The sequence below is a fragment of the Apis florea genome, unplaced genomic scaffold (assembly GCF_048593485.1).
Source record: "Apis florea isolate Af1SG1 unplaced genomic scaffold, ASM4859348v1 contig_3193_pilon, whole genome shotgun sequence".
Lineage (NCBI taxonomy): Eukaryota > Metazoa > Arthropoda > Insecta > Hymenoptera > Apidae > Apis > Apis florea.
Window position 1 is genome coordinate 1101552 of NW_028256721.1, and position 17361 is coordinate 1118912.

Sequence of the window (17361 nt, forward strand, 5' to 3'; positions counted from 1 at the left end):
AACCCGTACAAATTTCTACGAAATATTCGGTGCGAGCATTCGGTGAAACGGTTAACAGGGTGAAACGTTAAAACGAACCCATTATCGTTAAATAATTTAATGGTTCGGGAAACCCGGTAGCCGCGCCAGCGTAACCCGAATTCTCGCATAAATTTCGCGACCGCGTAATTTCCGGTGACTAGCGGGTATCACCTTGCATAAAAATGGCCGACCTCCAAAGAGAAAGAGAGAGAGAGACTTGCCTTCTCTCGTTCGATATCGCGCCTCCATCGTCTCGAATCCTCGCGTATCGAAAAGGAAAAGATAATATTAAGGTTGTACGAGTCTCTCTCTCTCTCTCTCTCTCTACGATAGGCTTAATACCGTATTTGCTTTAATTTTAATTTCAACCGTCCGCCAGACAGCCACTCCATAGCCGAGATAGCTAAGGTTCGAGGGAGGGAAAGAGCTAGCCAACGTACCCGGCGAGGGCTCCAGGCAATTATGATAATATCTTGATCCGATAATGGGACACGGTCTTATTCTTTACGAATCGTCGCGGGGTGGCCGATGAGGGGGCGAGGGGTGCAGCAGCGGCGCCGATTTCACGCTCGAGAACTCCGGGAATGGAGCTGGCAAAGAGGAATTAAGATCTCGCGGAGGTCCTCTGCCCGTTTCCACGGCGCAAAGAGCCACCGAACGAGAGAGAGAGAGTAAGACGGATCGTGGTCGAACGTCGAGAAAGATGGACGAAACGTGGAGGGTGAAACGGAAATGGAGGGAGGGGGAAGAAAAGATCTGCGGGGCCAAAGTGCCGGAGGGGGTAGCGATCGAGGAGACGAGGGGGCGAGGAGGGGACATTGTACTTGCTCTGTCGTCGGCTCTTTGTTTATATTCCCAGGACAGGGAACGAGGACGGGCCGTTTGACGTGTCGCCGCTTGCAAAGATGTTAAGGGACAAAAGGGGTAAAACCTTAGGCCGTCCACCCCTCGTCTCTCGCCTGGCAAGGAACCGGGGCCACCGTCTCGGAACGCGGCCATTGAAAACGCGATGAAACGCACAAGCTGCCGCCCGTACGCGCTCGTAAGTGCCATATCATTATGCCGCTGGATAATGAAACCCTCGCGAAGTGTCGGTGGGATAAGTAGCTTCCTACGTTTCACGGAACGGACCTACCGCTTTTTCGGTTCGTTCCTCGAAGCAGGAACCGGCGGGGTTCCTTTTTGAGAAAGAAATACGGAAACGACGCGGTGTACCAGAAACGATTTAACCGGCAGCTGAGGAATCTCGAGACGTGGCCGACTGGTTTCCTCGCTCCATATTCCCGATCGTTTCTTCCTCGAATTTTTAATTCCGTGTAAATAAATTAGTAACATTCGATCGTTTCTTTTTTCCTAATAATAAAATTCTTGAAAAATTTTCGAGCGAGCTACGAATTTTTCACTATTTGGAGATGCGTATCTCGCGCTCCTATAGTAAGCGATAGAGAAGAGCGGCTCGTGAGTGTAATTAAAGTGAGCGATGCAACGCGTGACACGGCCCCACGGCTGCCCCGTAATTTAGCCTTAATCTTCGGATAGCCACGATCCGAGTAATCTGGCCGCCGCTCCCATAACTAGAAATAACTCTCGACGTGCATCCTCCCCACCCGTCCAAGGACGGGAAATATCTTCCGTCGAATAACTTCGAACAACGTGTCCCCTCCCTTGACACTTCATTACCTCGAAATAATTAATTCCTATCTGGTAACGAGGTACCGGTGTCGTTAAAGTCCATGACACTCGTAATACGCCCGGTTAATGATATCCATATCGCGCCCGTGCTGCACCTCGTGTGCACGTATCATAAGCTGACGTGAGACGTACAGCTTTAAATATTTCACTCGGCCGAACTCTCTCCGTCTACTCATCGACCGAAACACAAACCGGGCTCCTGTTGAAAAAATTGAACTCCCATCGTTCCCACCACCTCTCCCTTTCCCCTCTTCTTCTTCTTCTTTTTTCCCCCTCTTCCTCCCGATAAATTCGCAAGACTACGCTGACGTACCGAGCTGTCAAGCTTTCTCGAGACTCGATCTATATCTCCTCGCTCGTTTATCGAATTCTCGTTTCCGGATCGTTTCGCCAGGTAATCTCGGGCGAACTGTTAATTTATGCATGACTTTTTCCACGGTGTCAGCTACAGGTTTTCCCGAATATCTCGAATTTCGTTGGTACCCGAAATCTAGGGATTGCTAACTAAGGAAGACGGTTAATCGCGATCTCGCGGTTGACAATGTCGCGGCAACGGGTTAATCAAGCACCGATATCTGAAGCACCGCGTGGCGAATTCCATTCTTCTGACCCGATTCCATCCGTTAATAAGTAATCCCCCTCCACCGCGGGGTGAAGAGGGTTAATGGAATTCTTTTCACGCCTTGCCCGTTTTAATTCCGGGTTTTTCAGATTGGCAAATCCGCGGGAAACAGGGGTGAAATCTGAAAATTGCGCGCGGCTTCCAACGTTGTTATTAACGCGATTCACGCGGTCGAAATGAGACTGTCCGTTTAGGAAAATTCGAGCAAATTGCGACTCTCTCCGGCTAGTCGAACGCTTATTACCGGAGTGAAAATCTCGGAGAAAAAGGAGAACAGGAGAACGGAAGAGACCCCTTTCCCGACTAAATACCAGTAATTAAAACGTCGAGGTCTCTCTCTCCTACCGTTTATTTGACATTCGCTCGAAACGAGGGAATGCATTCGTCACTCGTTGCACCCTCGTATATAACGGTCGCTCGAATCATTCTCTTCTGTTTTGCTTCGCGACAATTCGTCCTTATTCAACGTTCCCTCAGAGAACAGATTCGTTTTCACGCCCCGTACATTTACATCCGCGATATTCGTTTCACGGATACGATGCGTGCTTATCAATCTCGAGTTTGTGTCGCGATCTACCTGCGAGTCTACGGTTTTCTTCGTTCTACCCTTTTTTGTATTCCGTCTTTTAACACCACGGTGTTATTATCGTTTTCGTTCTGTTATTCCACATTGAATAAGAATTAATTGGAACGATTTTCGAGACGTGAAAATCACGAGAGTTAATTTTTGCTTAAAATTATTCCAACCTCGCTAGAATGTAATTATATTATACATATATTTACTAATGTAGAATGTAGAATGGCGAGTTCAAAGGATTAATATTCGAAATTGTTACACGGATAACAAGAGTCGAGTTTAAAACGAAGTGACCCGTATCTAACGGTAATTTCTAACGGTGTTACCGTCGGTATGCTCCAGGTTGCAAGGACGAAAGGGGAAAAAAAAGAAGCGCGGATCGGAGGCGAGACAGCGGAAAAACGAGACAGTTCATTGGAACGAGGAAAACCGCGAGCCCGCTTCGTTCCGCAGCTGTTGCCAGAGGCCCGTGCGTTACGACTGCACAGTTTGTTCATTCGCTCCACCGCCGTCACTGCCGCTATCCCGCCGAAGGGGGTGGCTCTAATGAAAGGAGTTTATTAGGACGCCGCGCGCGCCGGAGGACGAGAAGGGTGGATTTGCATCCCTTATGCGTAATTTCGCTTCGATATTAGATTAGTCGGCGCCCGCGTTATCCTCGCCTCGGAATTACGGACCTCTCCTTTCCTCTGATTACAGGAGGGGGCCTCTTTTTTCCCCCGTCTCTCCGCCTTTTTTTACCTCGCGGACGGAATAAAAGCTGCCGATGGCCCATTGTCTCGAAATTAGCCGGCTGTGGACGTCGCGCGCGAGGAGAGCACCGAGAAAATCGATCGCCGCCGCCACTGTTCGCCGTCCCCCAGCAACCACCAGACGTGGAATCGGTGAGACAGGAGCATAGGATAAGAAAAGACACAGGGAGGAGGAAAAATTCCATGTTTCTCGATGATGCTTTCGATCCATCGCGTTTATACCTGTATAAACCATAGGCTTCAACGATTCGTCTCCCCTCTCCCCGAGATGAAAGTGGAGGAATTTCCACGGCGAGGGTAATTCGAGACTTTTTCCTCCCCCTTTCCCTCGAGTATCGCCTCTTTGAAACTCGTTCGACCGTATTCCATTAGAGAACGTTAACGTAAGAGGTGAAACTCCGACCTCGGCGACACGCGGAGGGCGAAGAAACGGAGCAAGATAAAGGGAGGAGTGGATTTCCGTTGAACTTTATCAGAGCAGTTTGGATTCAAAACGGGATGTTTTCAGAATCGGTAGACCGTCTCACTTGGCCAAAGTCCTTCCTTCCCATCGATCCCGCGTTTATAGCGCCGTTTATACGTGACGCATACGTGCATTTCCCCATTCCTTCGAGTCGTAATAAACGATATCGTCGCCGAGAAACGGTTTTTGGAAACCGTTATGATCGACGCGACGACGCTCGATTTTTCGCACAATGCCGCGTCGACGACGAAAGAATTCCATCAAACGCGTTCGAGAAACGCGTTACATCCGCTCTGGGTGTCGGCTCGAGACCAAATTGTTGCACGTTCCCACCGACCGATTCCTTCCAATAAAGCTACACGCGCCACCCTGTCTCGTTCGCCAACGCCGTACATTTCGAGATGTACGTGCTCCGGGATCGTAAACAATCTTTCATCGCGCGCTTCCCCTTGTTTCGATCCGCTTAAATGTTTGCTCACGCGATCCGTCGAGTTGCAATAAGCAAATACGAGAGGGAAAGAGAGAGGAGAGAAGGGGGTATCGCGAAACTGGCGGTAAAGGTTGGATGAAGGAAGGGAAAAATTGAAGGGAAATTCGTTTCGATATTTACCGGGACGGTTATCCGGATAGCGGAAAAAATCCTGGCGCGCAATCCGCTCCGGGTAAATAATAATGAAAGAGTATCGATTGGCCGGTCCGCGAGCCTGTGGATACATAGAATTACGGAGAGTTTTGAATGCAACGTTTTTGCGATCGTTACGCGCGCACAATTTCGATTCTCGTTTCGATTGGTGGAGAAAGAAGAATGGAAGAAATTTTGTACGGAAATTAAATCTATCTATGATGATATTTCAGTGATTATTAATCCTTTCGCTACTTCTGCCACTTCTCCACCGCATGTGTACAGAGAAAGATCGTCAGCGTTTACGCATTCGAGTCGCTTTGACGGTGTTTATTGAAAGAAAATTGATGATAGAAACAAAATATTGATGCTACATTTCCAGAGAACCTGGAAATACCGTACGATACGCGGCATCTTATGTGGTAGCGAAAGAGAGAAAAAAATTGTGAGATAGAAAAATAAGGGTGAGTAAGGTGAGAGTCAAGTCGTTCGAAAAAGTCAACGTAATTTATAAATCTTTCACCCTCCTGTCGACGACTTTCGGCAAATATATACACACTATATATATATATGTATGTGCACGTGTGAACACCCCCAAACGTAAAAATTTGTTTAAGAAGAGACAAACTATCCATCCACTGCTACGTGTCGTGGATACGAAAGATAAACGCATAAGAGCGCGAGATTGTTTAAAGAGGCAGATGGTAACGTACACAAGAACCTCCTTAAGTGGTTTCAACGCGTGGTAGTTCGAAGTAGTTTCGAACGTGTAAGCTCTTCATCTCGCTTCGCGTGTACCTTACCGATTCTCGACACAAAATTTCTAAATCGTGCTCATCTATATAACAATGAATCCATAGAGACGCGTTGTAAAGCAATCGGCCATACTTTTGTCGCGAAGGATACTAAAGATACTTCTCGTTTCTATCGACGATTTCTGAACAATATCGTCGCGGATCGCGTATCGATAATCGTTATCGCAAGCTTGAAGAATTCCCTCAGAGAAACGTTTCCATTTACCGGATCTTCAAACCCAATAACGTACAAAAGATCTTTCGGTGAATTCTTACCTGTTTGCTCGAAGCAGCAGCGCCGTCTCACTACCACCGTTCCCGCTCCACGCTCCCTTCGACGTAGTTGATCCTCATTGTCGTGTAGGCCACGATCAATTGAAAGAGCTCACAGCGGTGAATGTCCACCGATATCAAGTTTCCGGTTAAATGTCGCTCAGGTTGTACCGGTGCAGCTTGAAAGAGGGATTCGTCGCGCTGAAACCAGATCATGCACGCTCGTATAGTTGCATTCGACGCGCGTTCTACGCGACAAATTAACAATCTAGTATTGCTGACGGAAAAAAAAAAAAAAAAAAGGAAAAAAATAAAAAGGTTGTACGAAACCGCGCGGTTTACAATCGAAAAGAATTTTATCACGGATCCGATTCACAGGTTTTCTTTTTTATTTTTATTTTTATTTTTATTTTTTTTTTTTCACCACACTTTGTTCGATTCTCCATATATCCACGTTCGGTTCTCCTCGCACAGAGGATCGAAATACATTTGATATTCGACGAGTCTCCTCTCCTCTCTTTCCTCGAAATGGAGATAAATTTTCGTGTTGTCTTTGGAATCGTGGAGCGTTTATAACAGCTCGTTTACCAATCTTTCGATTAATGCCGTGGCGTCGGCAATTTATCGCGAAAGAAGAGGAGAAAGATGAAATTCGAAACGAAAGTCCGCCCCGGCGAGAAATCGATTTGAATCGAACGAATGGTGGAGCCGGGCGCAGACGTTTGGAATTCGGAGTAGAGACACGCGGTTCTAACAAAAAGGGGATCCAATTCCTTGAATCGATCTGACTTGCATCGATCGGATCGAGCGCACGAGTAAAAAATTGCACGCACGCGAATCCATCTTTCCTCTCGAGGTTTTTGCTCGTCGTCGCAGGTGGACGATTTAACGAGCCACGGACGACGATGTTTCACGAAATAGCGCGATAAATTTAATATCAACCGGTGTACATGCTCTTTTTCCTTTCTCAAAAATCATAACTATGCCGATGGAGGAAGATCGAATATCGATTCGAGGAAATCTTCACGTGGAGAAAAAAAAAAAAGTAATTCGAAATTAATCTAAATTTCTCATTATCTTTGATTTGAAAAACGAAAGAAAATCGATCTAAGAAATATACCGATTAATTTCCAGTATACTGCCAAAAATATTATTGCAAAATGTTACCGTGTGTTGCGACGTGGACGAAATTTAAAAGTTAAATTAACCGGGAGAATGGTTAAAGTTGTTGTACTGAAGAAAGCCGCGATGCCAATGGTCAATCTTCTTAAACAGGACAACTACTGCGAGAAGCGGTTGTCTCATTTGCCGCATCCGGTAGTTCGTTTCGCCCGTGTACCGTGGAAAATGCCACGTCGAAACGCGGTTGTTTGAAAGTGTTGCGCCTTCTGCACCGCGAAACATCCTTTTATTCGCGAAAACTTTTCGCCCGTGTATATCTCTCGCTCGCGCGTATACGTCGCAATGCACACTAAAATTTTACCGCGTCTCCCCTCCTGTTTTTTCCCCTCCCCTCTCGCTCTTCTCGCACGAACGTAAAAACAATTGCGGCTGGATGTAGCCAGGCTATGATAACCATTAATTCTCCCACATCCCGCTCTCGCCCCCCCACTGTGTAAACTCGAAAGAGACACAGGCGCTTTCGTGTTCAACAGAGTCGACGAAATTGCGTTTTGGGGAAATTTTTTTTCAGAGACTTTGGGTTGACGGGAGATCGAGAAAAGCCAGATCGTCGCAAAGAATCATCCCTCGAATACTTTCCCAACGTCTCTCGCGGAGTTTTCAATCTTCTTTTCCGCCCCTCAACCCTTTACTTAGCTCGACGTCTACGATCTTTCAATAAATTGTAAATACCACCGACCGCGTTTCAATATTGAAACACAGCCGCGGACTGATTGCCAATTACTTTCTTTTCCCCTTGCAATCTCTGTCTCTCCCCTATTTTCGCTCTTATTTTTCGTCGTCCGTTTGCTTGTCCGTATTCGGTAAGGGAACAAGAGAGCGGCTAGAGAGAATAATTGCTTAAATATATTTTTTGTATACGACGATATATGACCATAAACTATTTGAAATATCGACAATTGTACATGTGCGTTTATTACATTTTTCTTTCTATTAAAAAATACTTTTGATATCAGGGATCGAATTTCGAACGCGACAGCTTCTACAACACGAAAACAGGGTCTCGATACAAGCTATCGGCCCTCTCGTTCCCGTATCAAGATTTGAAAATTAGAACGTTTTCCCACACTGGGCGAAATGGAAGGTAGCACGGCCAGGTGTTCGCGATACCTACACGATATTCGTTTTATGCGCTTTTTCCTTGGTATCGCGACCACCCCGACAACAAACTTGTTTGACAAAGAGCAATGAACGAAGGTGTGGGCGTTTCGCGTTGGCCGTAGATTTTTCGACGCGGCCCATAGGGTTGAAATACAGCTGGCAGCCAGGAAAAATCCAATGTAAATCAAATCGTCGTAAAGCAAGCCCTGTTCCCCGACACATTATAGGGAGAAACGGCTCGACAACGTTCCTCGTGTAGGATATTTTTGAACGTCATAGATCGACGCCGCTATATGGTCTGTTAAAAGCGAGAATCGAACAGCGTCGGGTGCCCTCTCGATACGAAACGGCAAATGTTTTTCGGACTTCTCCGCTCGTATTTCGTAAAAACTATGCGACCAAATCGATGTTCCCTGTACTTTTAACTGTACATTCGTTATTTTAACGAACGCGAGAAACACGAGCAAGTTTTTATACGCTTTAAGGATCGTCAAATCAACGACATCGGGAAAGGGATATATGTTTTTTCTTTTTTTTTTGCCAACGGTTGTGCCAACGTTGCAACGATCGATCCTCGTGTCCCCGTGTCTCGAATCTGATGGCTCTGCGGAATCGCGAAAGTTGGGTGTATAGATCGAAACGAAACTTCCTGTTTCGAATGATATCTAGATGTCTAATTTCGACTAAATTATCCGTATTATGCGTAATATCGTAATTTAGCGGAGGGTTTTAGTGGCGTAATTAGCGAACAGTTAGATGCGCATATTAATGAAGCTAAAGGACAGAATTTATGCCTCTTCGAAATTTGTCGCGATTCTAAAAATTATGGCAATCGTGCGATCTAATATCTCGTATAAAATCTCATAAATTTACGATCCAAGTTTGCGAGCGATTGAACAAGAAGCGGTTGTTCGAAACTTTCTTTACGATCGCTAATGATAATGATCACCAAAGATTTCAGCCTCCCCTGAACACTGAAAACTTTCACTCGAAATATATCGAGTGATCCCGTAATTTCAACTATCATTAAAATCGATCGTCAAACTTAAATACAAAACGGCTACAAAATTTTTCTCGTCGCTTTCCTAGCTTCGATACTTTGATAATTGTACTTGTCGCGTTCTATTACACGCGTAATTTATCCTCGATTATTCGGATTATCAACAGGGATTTTTTTTTACCGTGTATCATGAATGAAAAGTGCTCGAAGAACGGTAACTGTAACGGAAAAGCTCCTTTTAATAACATCGGCACGGGTATCGGTCGATTTTGTTTGCGAACGAAAAAGGCCTTTCAGAGGAGAATTCGATGCGATGATATTTATGGTCTCCTCCCTTGTCCACGCCACTCGAGAAAGCCGCGAGGAATCATCGAGAAGAGAGGCAGCTCTCTTTGACCCTTCGCTCGTTTTAATCGCCCTGGGCAATTAATCCCTTTTGCTCGATTAAACTCTTATTCTAGCTTTAATTAAAACTTCTTTTTCGCCATCGTTCTTGGCCTGAGCCGCGTTACTTCGTCCAGAAGATCGCGCGTCACCACCGCGATTCGACCCCTCTTTACATGGAAACTGAATCTGCCGCTAATTGATTTTCGAATCGGAAGAAGGAGGAAAGTTTCGCGAGAAGTCTGGTTGGAAATAGAGAAAGGAAGGCAGCCTCGATTTATCGGCTCCTCCACTAGTAGACGAAAGAGAAAGAGAAAGAGAAAGAGAGAGAGAGAGATATGTTTGAACAAGTTCGAAAAGAGTAAATGGTAAAACAGAGTGTAAATAAGATAAACAAAAGGTAAAGGAAGGAAGCGAGAGCAAGTTATCTAGCGCGAACAAGTGTTTCTGATCCTTTCTTACACCAAAGAGAGTGCACCTGCCCCAAAGAGAAATGTGATACGTGCGAGTTGCTCTCTCTCTCTCTTTCTCTCGCCGACAAAGACCTATTTCTGGCAAACGTTGAAGTTTAGGACATCCAACGGTTGACTTTGCCCCGGCTGTTTCTCGAAAGGAAACTTCCTTAAACCTACTGCGAGCCTTTCGTCGGAGTTATAACGATTCCACGATCCCCCCATTCCTAACAGTTTTAATTACGATCGCCCCCATGGAGCGTGATCCCGTCTTCCAGGCTAAGAAGAAATAATATTAATTATGTTTCAAGAGATTCTCGATACCCAGCCCAGTTTTCGCTAATTTTTATCAGTCGAGTTGCGTAATACAGCTGAGGAAATCATCCGTCCGAGGATCTTGGTTAATTATCGTCTTGTAATAAAGTGTCACTGTCAGGATTAAATAATATAGTCCTGAACGAGCGAAGAGAAGAAACGAGCAGACGCGATGCTTATTTATGACCGATAATTCCTTGTAACAGGTGATACCTTCCAAGATCTCTTTCGTCTTGGTATGCGTCAATTAAGTCGGTGATCAATCATTCCCGTAAGAAACTCTCCCATCGAATACACCGGTGGGAAACGAACCGTGTGGGAGTATCAATGACTCGCCGCTCGAGATTTCTAATCGAATCGCGCGTGACTCTTAACGCGGTCTAATCTTCGTTCCTTTCGGGGCCGCTTATCTCGTGCACGAGAAACGAATTGGATGTGCGCACGTAGATTCCCCGAAATTCAATTCATCGCGACAGGAAACATAATACAAATCATCCGGGATCACCATCGATCAAGTCGAAAGTCTCTCGACGGGTGGACAAGAATGAATCAGCGAGGCTTATTCAAAGCGTATCGAGAACTCGATCCCGCGGAGTCGGTTCGTCGTGTTACACACAAATCGAACATCTCGATATAGTCTACGAAGATCGCCGAGACGCGCGTATAAATACGTACCCACGCTCGTATCGACAGGAGACTAGACCCCTCCCGCCCTTCTTTCCTTTCCCTTTCCCTTTCGGGCCCCCCTTAACCGCGTAGAAAGAGAAACAGAAAAGCACGACGGACGACCGATCGTTTAAAAATTGATCGAAACCTTTTTATGAGCAATCCTTGGACAAGGGGATTGGGTGGTGCTCTGAATATCACGTGAATCGCGATAGAAAAATGAGAACGACAAGGGGAGAGACGAGAGACCGGTTCGTGATTCTTCGTGTATGTTTGCCGTACAAACCACGAAGTATCTTCTCTTTTTCTAACGATATATCAAAGTTATTACGAACATGTACTGTTGCAACATTAATATCACTTGAGAATTTTATATAAGAAGATTAATTTTATGTAACTAAAAATAAATATTCATAGGCTATTATTTGAAAAGTTACGCCATCTACGACACAATTCAATATGGACGACGATTACATTTATGCGTGTCATTTTCCCATCCTTTCTCTTCACCCCCCTTGCCTAATTGGTGATAATGAATCAGCAATAATCGTTCAATTAGACTAAGCAGAAAGTAATACGAGAAGGAAATAATAATAAAAATAATATCAGTAATAAAAGAAATAATTGAATTAAACAAAAAATCATCGATAAGAAATAAATTACGATTCAACTCTAGATGCGTAATTCAAATGTTAGAAAAAGCTGCGCAAAAGAATGCGCAATAGCATAACACCATATTGCGTCTCGAAATATTTCGTTCGTTGACGAAAACGAACGAAAATTCTTACAAGACTAAACAAAGACTTTTCGATTCGGAGAAGCGAATACGAAAAGAAAATAATAATAAAAATAAAATCAGTAATAAAGAAATAATTGAATTAAACAAAAAAATCATCGGTAAGAAATAAATTACGATTCAGCTCTAGATGCGTAATTCAAATGTTAGAAAAACCTGCGCAAAAGAATGCGCAATAGCATAACACCATATTGCGTCTCGAAATATTTCGTTGACGAAAACGTACGTTGACGAATTTTTACAAGGCCAAACAAAGACTTTTCGATTCGGAGAAGCAGGGACTGCGAAGAAATAATATAAACAAAATAAACTATTCGGAACGATCAAAATAATAGGAAGTAGCTTATCTCGTATGAGTCATCGTTTGTAACTTCGCAATACCATGCTAACGAATCGAAAATGACGCCATTTTATAATAATATATTCTTACCTTTCTGTTCGTAATCCGGGATGGTTGTCCAGTTAGGAATAAGATTTCATCTTGTTGGATGAGGGTAGTCATAGATATTGTGGTGTAAGGTGTCCCGTTCCAGAGAAGATCATACGCACACGCAAGTTCGAACACAAAACACTTTCAACCGCACAAACGACGCGAAGATAGAAACAGGTTGCGTGCACTATCCATCGTTTTTTACGCGTTACACTATTGCGTTCGTATAGCTACGACCATACCGACGTTTGTTGAACAGAAGCACACGCGATTTCCACTCAAGTCAGAGAAAGATACACAAGAACAGTACGAGGGAACGTAACCCGTCCTTCTTCCACCACGGTCGGCCGGCGAGAGGCGCGTGCTCGTTGAATGCCGGTCCTCGATGTGTTAGTGCTGCCGCCAGTGGTGGGGGAAGGAACGATTGGTGGACGCTGCGTCGAGTTAGATGCTGTGGAGATCTCAACCGTCAGTTGCGCGGTGGTCGCCGTACCGGGTGTTACGGTTTAAAAGTGTTCCGTATTTCCGTAGTCCGTTCTCTTGCTTTTTTCATTCGCAAAATTATCGCGTAGGATTAGCTTGTCGGGCAATATATCGGGATTTCAGTGAGAAGAGATCGTAATCTCGAATAGTGTCGATAGAGCGTTGGGAACACGGCTCGGTGACATGGGACATTTGGTGGAAAAGTTACGAAGCTTCCGGCATTTTGGCGGAACGCGAGCATAGTGTCGTCGAGCAAAGGCAATGAACATCGTTACAGGAAACGATGACGTTGATTCGCCGGTGAGTCAGCACTGTGGACAATTACGATAAGGGGGATGGAAAACGAAATTTACGGGATACGGGATACGAAATTACCGAGCATTTCGACGCGTGCGTAATTATCCGGAGATTTACCCTGTCTACGCTGTTACATCGTCGAGGACTTTCCCAGTCAAGCCGGTCGAGTGTCTCGCGAGTCGAAATGTGGTAGTAGCGCTTGCAGCAGGTTATGAAGGGTACTCGCGCGCGCGCTGGATTGAACGATTCGCCGACCGAGTGAAGTGTGATTCTTTAAAGTGTAAACTACTTGTATAAGCACTCAGTGAAATGCGATAACGCTCTCGTGCTCCCTCGAATCGTTCATAAACGAGCTATTCACATGACAGGTCGACTGGCAGTGAACTTCGTTCCCTTTCAATTCCCATTAACGAAATTCACGAATCGTTGAAAACGATCGGACGTGTCCGGGCTGAAGTGAGTCGAGTATCGATTGTCGAAAGAGGGGGCACACACATGCCAGTCACTCGGAGTAAATATTGGAGGGCGTACACGAGTGACGACAACGTGCGTTAATAATAATACGAAACGTCTGCGAGTCGTGGAGCGGCGTGTAATGACCGGAAGTAGACAAAGGAGCGGAAACAAGGGAAGGCAACGAGTTCGCTAAAGATGCGTGGGCTCGCCGGGGATCCGGAAGGGCTGGGAAGATCGGTGTTGCTGTCATTGGCCTACTACTACTATCTTCTATTCCCGGTATACCACGTGCTCGCCGTGACCAGCGAACTACCGCCGAGGCTCGATTTACCGGAGCATTGTTCGTGGGATTCGCGGCAGGATGGCGCTCTCACTTGCATCCACCGTTACACCGGCAACGATTCCCTCAGGACGAATTTTTCACAGGCGACCAGCGAATACGTGACCTCGATCAACGTCATATGCGAGGATTCGGAATCGTTGGAGAACGGGATATTGAACGTGGACGGGTTCGTACAGTTATGGAGATTGCGATCGTTAAGGTTGACCGGATGCAAGCTGGTCCATTGGCCGGCAAAAGTTCTGAGCGGTTTGCGGGATCTTCGTAATCTGACGATCAGAAGCTTGAACGGGCGGAAGAGCAAATACAGCTTGGAATTGGAGAGCGGGGCGTTCGACTCTGTGCCACAGATCGAGAAGATCGATTTATCGTGGAACAACATCTGGCAGATACCGGAACACTTGTTTTGCCCTTTGTCGAATCTCCTCACGTTGAACATCTCGTGGAACATGTTGAAGGACATAACCGAGCTCGGATTCAGGGATACCGCGGAGAAACATCCGAGAAACCGTCAACAGGAATCGACCGCGTCGCCTTTCCCCTGCTCTCTCGACGTGCAATCGTTGGACGTGTCGAGTAATCAAATTTTGGTGCTGCCCGCCTACGGATTTTCCTCCCTGAAGAGGCTTCGCGTGTTGAACTTGTCGAGCAACGCGATCTCCATGGTGGCGGACGAAGCGCTCCACGGGCTCAGGTCTCTGGAGACGTTCGACCTGTCTGGGAACAGAATCGTCGCGTTGCCGACGGAAATGTTTCGGGACGCGGCCAAGTCGTTGAAAGAATTGCGGCTCCAGAACAATTCCATCAGCGTGCTGTCCCCCGGCCTGGTCGCGGACATGAATCAGCTGGTCGCCTTGGATTTGTCGAGGAACGCGTTGACCAGCTCCTGGCTCAACTCGGCCACGTTCTCCGGTTTGATACGGCTCGTCCTGTTGAATCTCTCCCACAATCGCGTCACTCGGTTGGACCCTGCCTTATTCAAAGACCTTTACACCCTTCAGATATTGAATCTGCAGTACAACGAGATCGAAACGATACCAGCCGACACATTCGCCCCCATGAGTAATTTGCACACGCTGGATTTGGCGTACAATCGATTAACCTATCTGGACGCCTATTCCTTGAACGGGCTGTTCGCCCTCTCTCTTCTGTCGCTCGATTCTAATCAGCTCGAAGGTATCCATCCGGATGCGTTTCGCAATTGTTCCAGCATGCAAGATCTGAATTTGTCGGGAAACAGTTTGGACGGCATACCGGTCGCCCTCAAGGACATGAGGATGCTGCGTACGCTGGATCTCGGTGAAAATCAAATCAGAAGCTTGAACAGGCCCGGGTTCCGCGGCATGTCCAGCCTCTACGGGTTACGAATGATCGGGAACGAGATCACGAACGTGACAGTGGAGGATTTCGCCGAGCTGCCGGCGCTTCAGATATTGAACTTGGCGCGGAACAAAATCGAAACGGTGGAGGACGGTGTGTTCACCGCGAATCCCGCGTTACAGGCGATCCGTCTCGACTCGAATTTGTTACAGGATATGTCCGGCATGTTGGCGAGCGCGCCCGGTCTCCTTTGGCTGAACATGTCCGACAACATGATCGTACAGTTCGATTACGGTTACCTGCCGGAGAAATTGCAGTGGATGGATCTGCATAAAAATCTTATTATGGATCTCGGGATCGCGCCACAGGGCATGAGATTGCAGACGCTCGACGTGTCCTTCAACCGGTTAACGAGGATACACTCGAGGTCGATACCGGATTCCATCGAGCTTCTGTTCGTCAACGACAACATGATACAGACGGTCGAGCCTCAAACGTTCGCCGACAAGAAGAATCTGACCAGGGTGGATCTCTACGCGAATCAGATCGTCAAGATGAATCTGTCCGCGTTCCAATTGACCCCTGTCCCCAACTATCGCCAATTGCCCGAATTCTACATCGGTGGCAACCCGTTCATATGCGACTGCACCACGGAATGGTTGCAAAGGATCAACTCGTTGTCGTTGAGGCAACACCCGAGGGTGATGGATTTGGAATCGGTGTATTGCAGGCTTCCGTACGATCGTCACAAATCGTTCATACCGTTGCTCGAGGCGAAACCGTCCCAGTTCCTGTGCACGTACAAGGCCCACTGTTTCGCGCTCTGCCACTGCTGCGACTTCGACGCCTGCGACTGCGAGATGACCTGCCCGACCAACTGCACTTGCTACCACGATCAATCCTGGTCGGCGAACGTGGTCGATTGCTCCAATTCCGGATACAAAACCCTTCCCGGCCGATTGCCGATGGACGCGACCGAGGTTTACCTCGATGGGAACAATTTCGGGGAATTGAATTCCCACTCGTTCATCGGCCGGAAGAACTTGCAGATCCTGTACGCGAACGATAGCAACATCATCGCTATACGCAATCACACTTTCAGCGGTCTGAAGCGGTTGCTGGTCCTTCATCTCGAGAACAACAAGATAAGCGTGCTCAACGGCGTGGAACTGATGCCTCTGGAGAACCTGAAGGAGCTCTACCTGCAGAACAATCTACTTACGTACATAGACAACGGCACGTTCGTCCCGCTACGGCAACTGGAAGTGTTACGATTGGAAAACAATCGGCTGGCCACGTTCGCCGTTTGGCAACTCGGGCAGAATCCGTATCTCGTCGACATCGGGTTGTCCAGCAACCCGTGGAACTGCGAGTGCTCGTTCTTGGACCGGGTTCGGGAGTGGATGTCCCGTAACAGGGCGAAGATAAGCGACTGGAGGAGCGTCACCTGTTCCCTCGGCACGCCTATTACTCTTCCGGCGAACGGGTCGGTGGTAAATTGCGCGGCGTTAACAGGCACGACCTCGGTGATCGAGACACGGCCGCTCGAGGCTTATCTTCCGCTCCTGCTCGCCACGGCCGTCCTCATTTTCGCCATGGTGGCGCTCGTGTGCGGCGCGTTCAGGCATCGCCGCACGCTGAGGACATGGGCGGCGAGCAGATGCGGGCTGAGGGCGTGTTACAAGACGGCCGCGTTCGAGGATCAAGAGAAACCGTTCGACGCTTACATCTCTTACTCCGCGGTGGACGAGTCGTTCGTCTCCACGATCCTGGTGCCCGGCCTCGAGACGTCCTACAGGCTGTGTTTGCATTACCGGGATTTGGGGGCCGGCAGCAACGTGGCCGACGCAGTGGCCGAGGCGGCCGATTCCTCGAGGCGCACCATCCTCGTGTTGTCGAAGAACTTTCTGCACGGGGAGTGGGCCAGGTTCGAGTTTAAAGCGGCTCTCAGGGACGCTCTGAAAGGGAAGGGCCGCTCGGTGATCCTGCTCCTGGTGGGCGGTGTGTGTCCACGAGATCTCGACGCCGATCTCAAAAAGAGAATCTCGTCGCACACCGTGCTGGTGTGGGGGGACAAGTTGTTTTGGCAGAAGCTAAGGTTCGCCATGCCAGACGTGTCCCCTGTTCCTGTTTTGGAGAGACCTCTGCCATTGCCGCCGCCGCCACCGCCCCCGGCGCAGCATCAATGGACGTAGAACAGCCATTATTTAGGTAAGAGCCATTATTTAATCTTCTTACGCGCTTTTTACTCTCGAACAGACCTGCCTTCGATCCTTTTTTTTTTTTTGTTTTCTCGAAGAAAGAGTACGATGGACAGTCGAGT

At 47.3% G+C, this 17361-nt stretch overlaps 2 protein-coding genes across 8 annotated transcripts in view; one reads left to right on the plus strand and one right to left on the minus strand.

The window, feature by feature from the left end:
* Window positions 1-12501, minus strand: part of LOC100869899 (zinc finger C4H2 domain-containing protein) — a 244152-nt gene extending 231651 nt beyond the window's left edge. For all 6 annotated transcript variants that reach the window (XM_086910618.1, XM_086910614.1, XM_086910617.1 and 3 more), the window contains exons 1-2: window positions 12143-12501; window positions 5820-6017 (exon numbers count right to left, since the gene is read on the minus strand). The gene's annotated coding sequence lies outside the window, so the exon portion shown is untranslated. The remainder of the gene's footprint in view (window positions 1-5819; window positions 6018-12142) is intronic.
* Window positions 12502-12619: 118 nt separating this feature from the next.
* The window catches only part of Toll-6 (Toll-like receptor 6), a 44267-nt gene continuing 39525 nt past the window's right edge, over window positions 12620-17361 (plus strand). For both annotated transcript variants that reach the window (XR_015292665.1, XM_086910467.1), the window contains exon 1: window positions 12620-17249. Coding sequence is in view for 1 of the 2 variants with exons in the window: in XM_086910467.1 (XP_086766593.1) it covers window positions 13574-17233 (3660 nt within the window). In the remaining variant the exon portion in view is untranslated. The remainder of the gene's footprint in view (window positions 17250-17361) is intronic.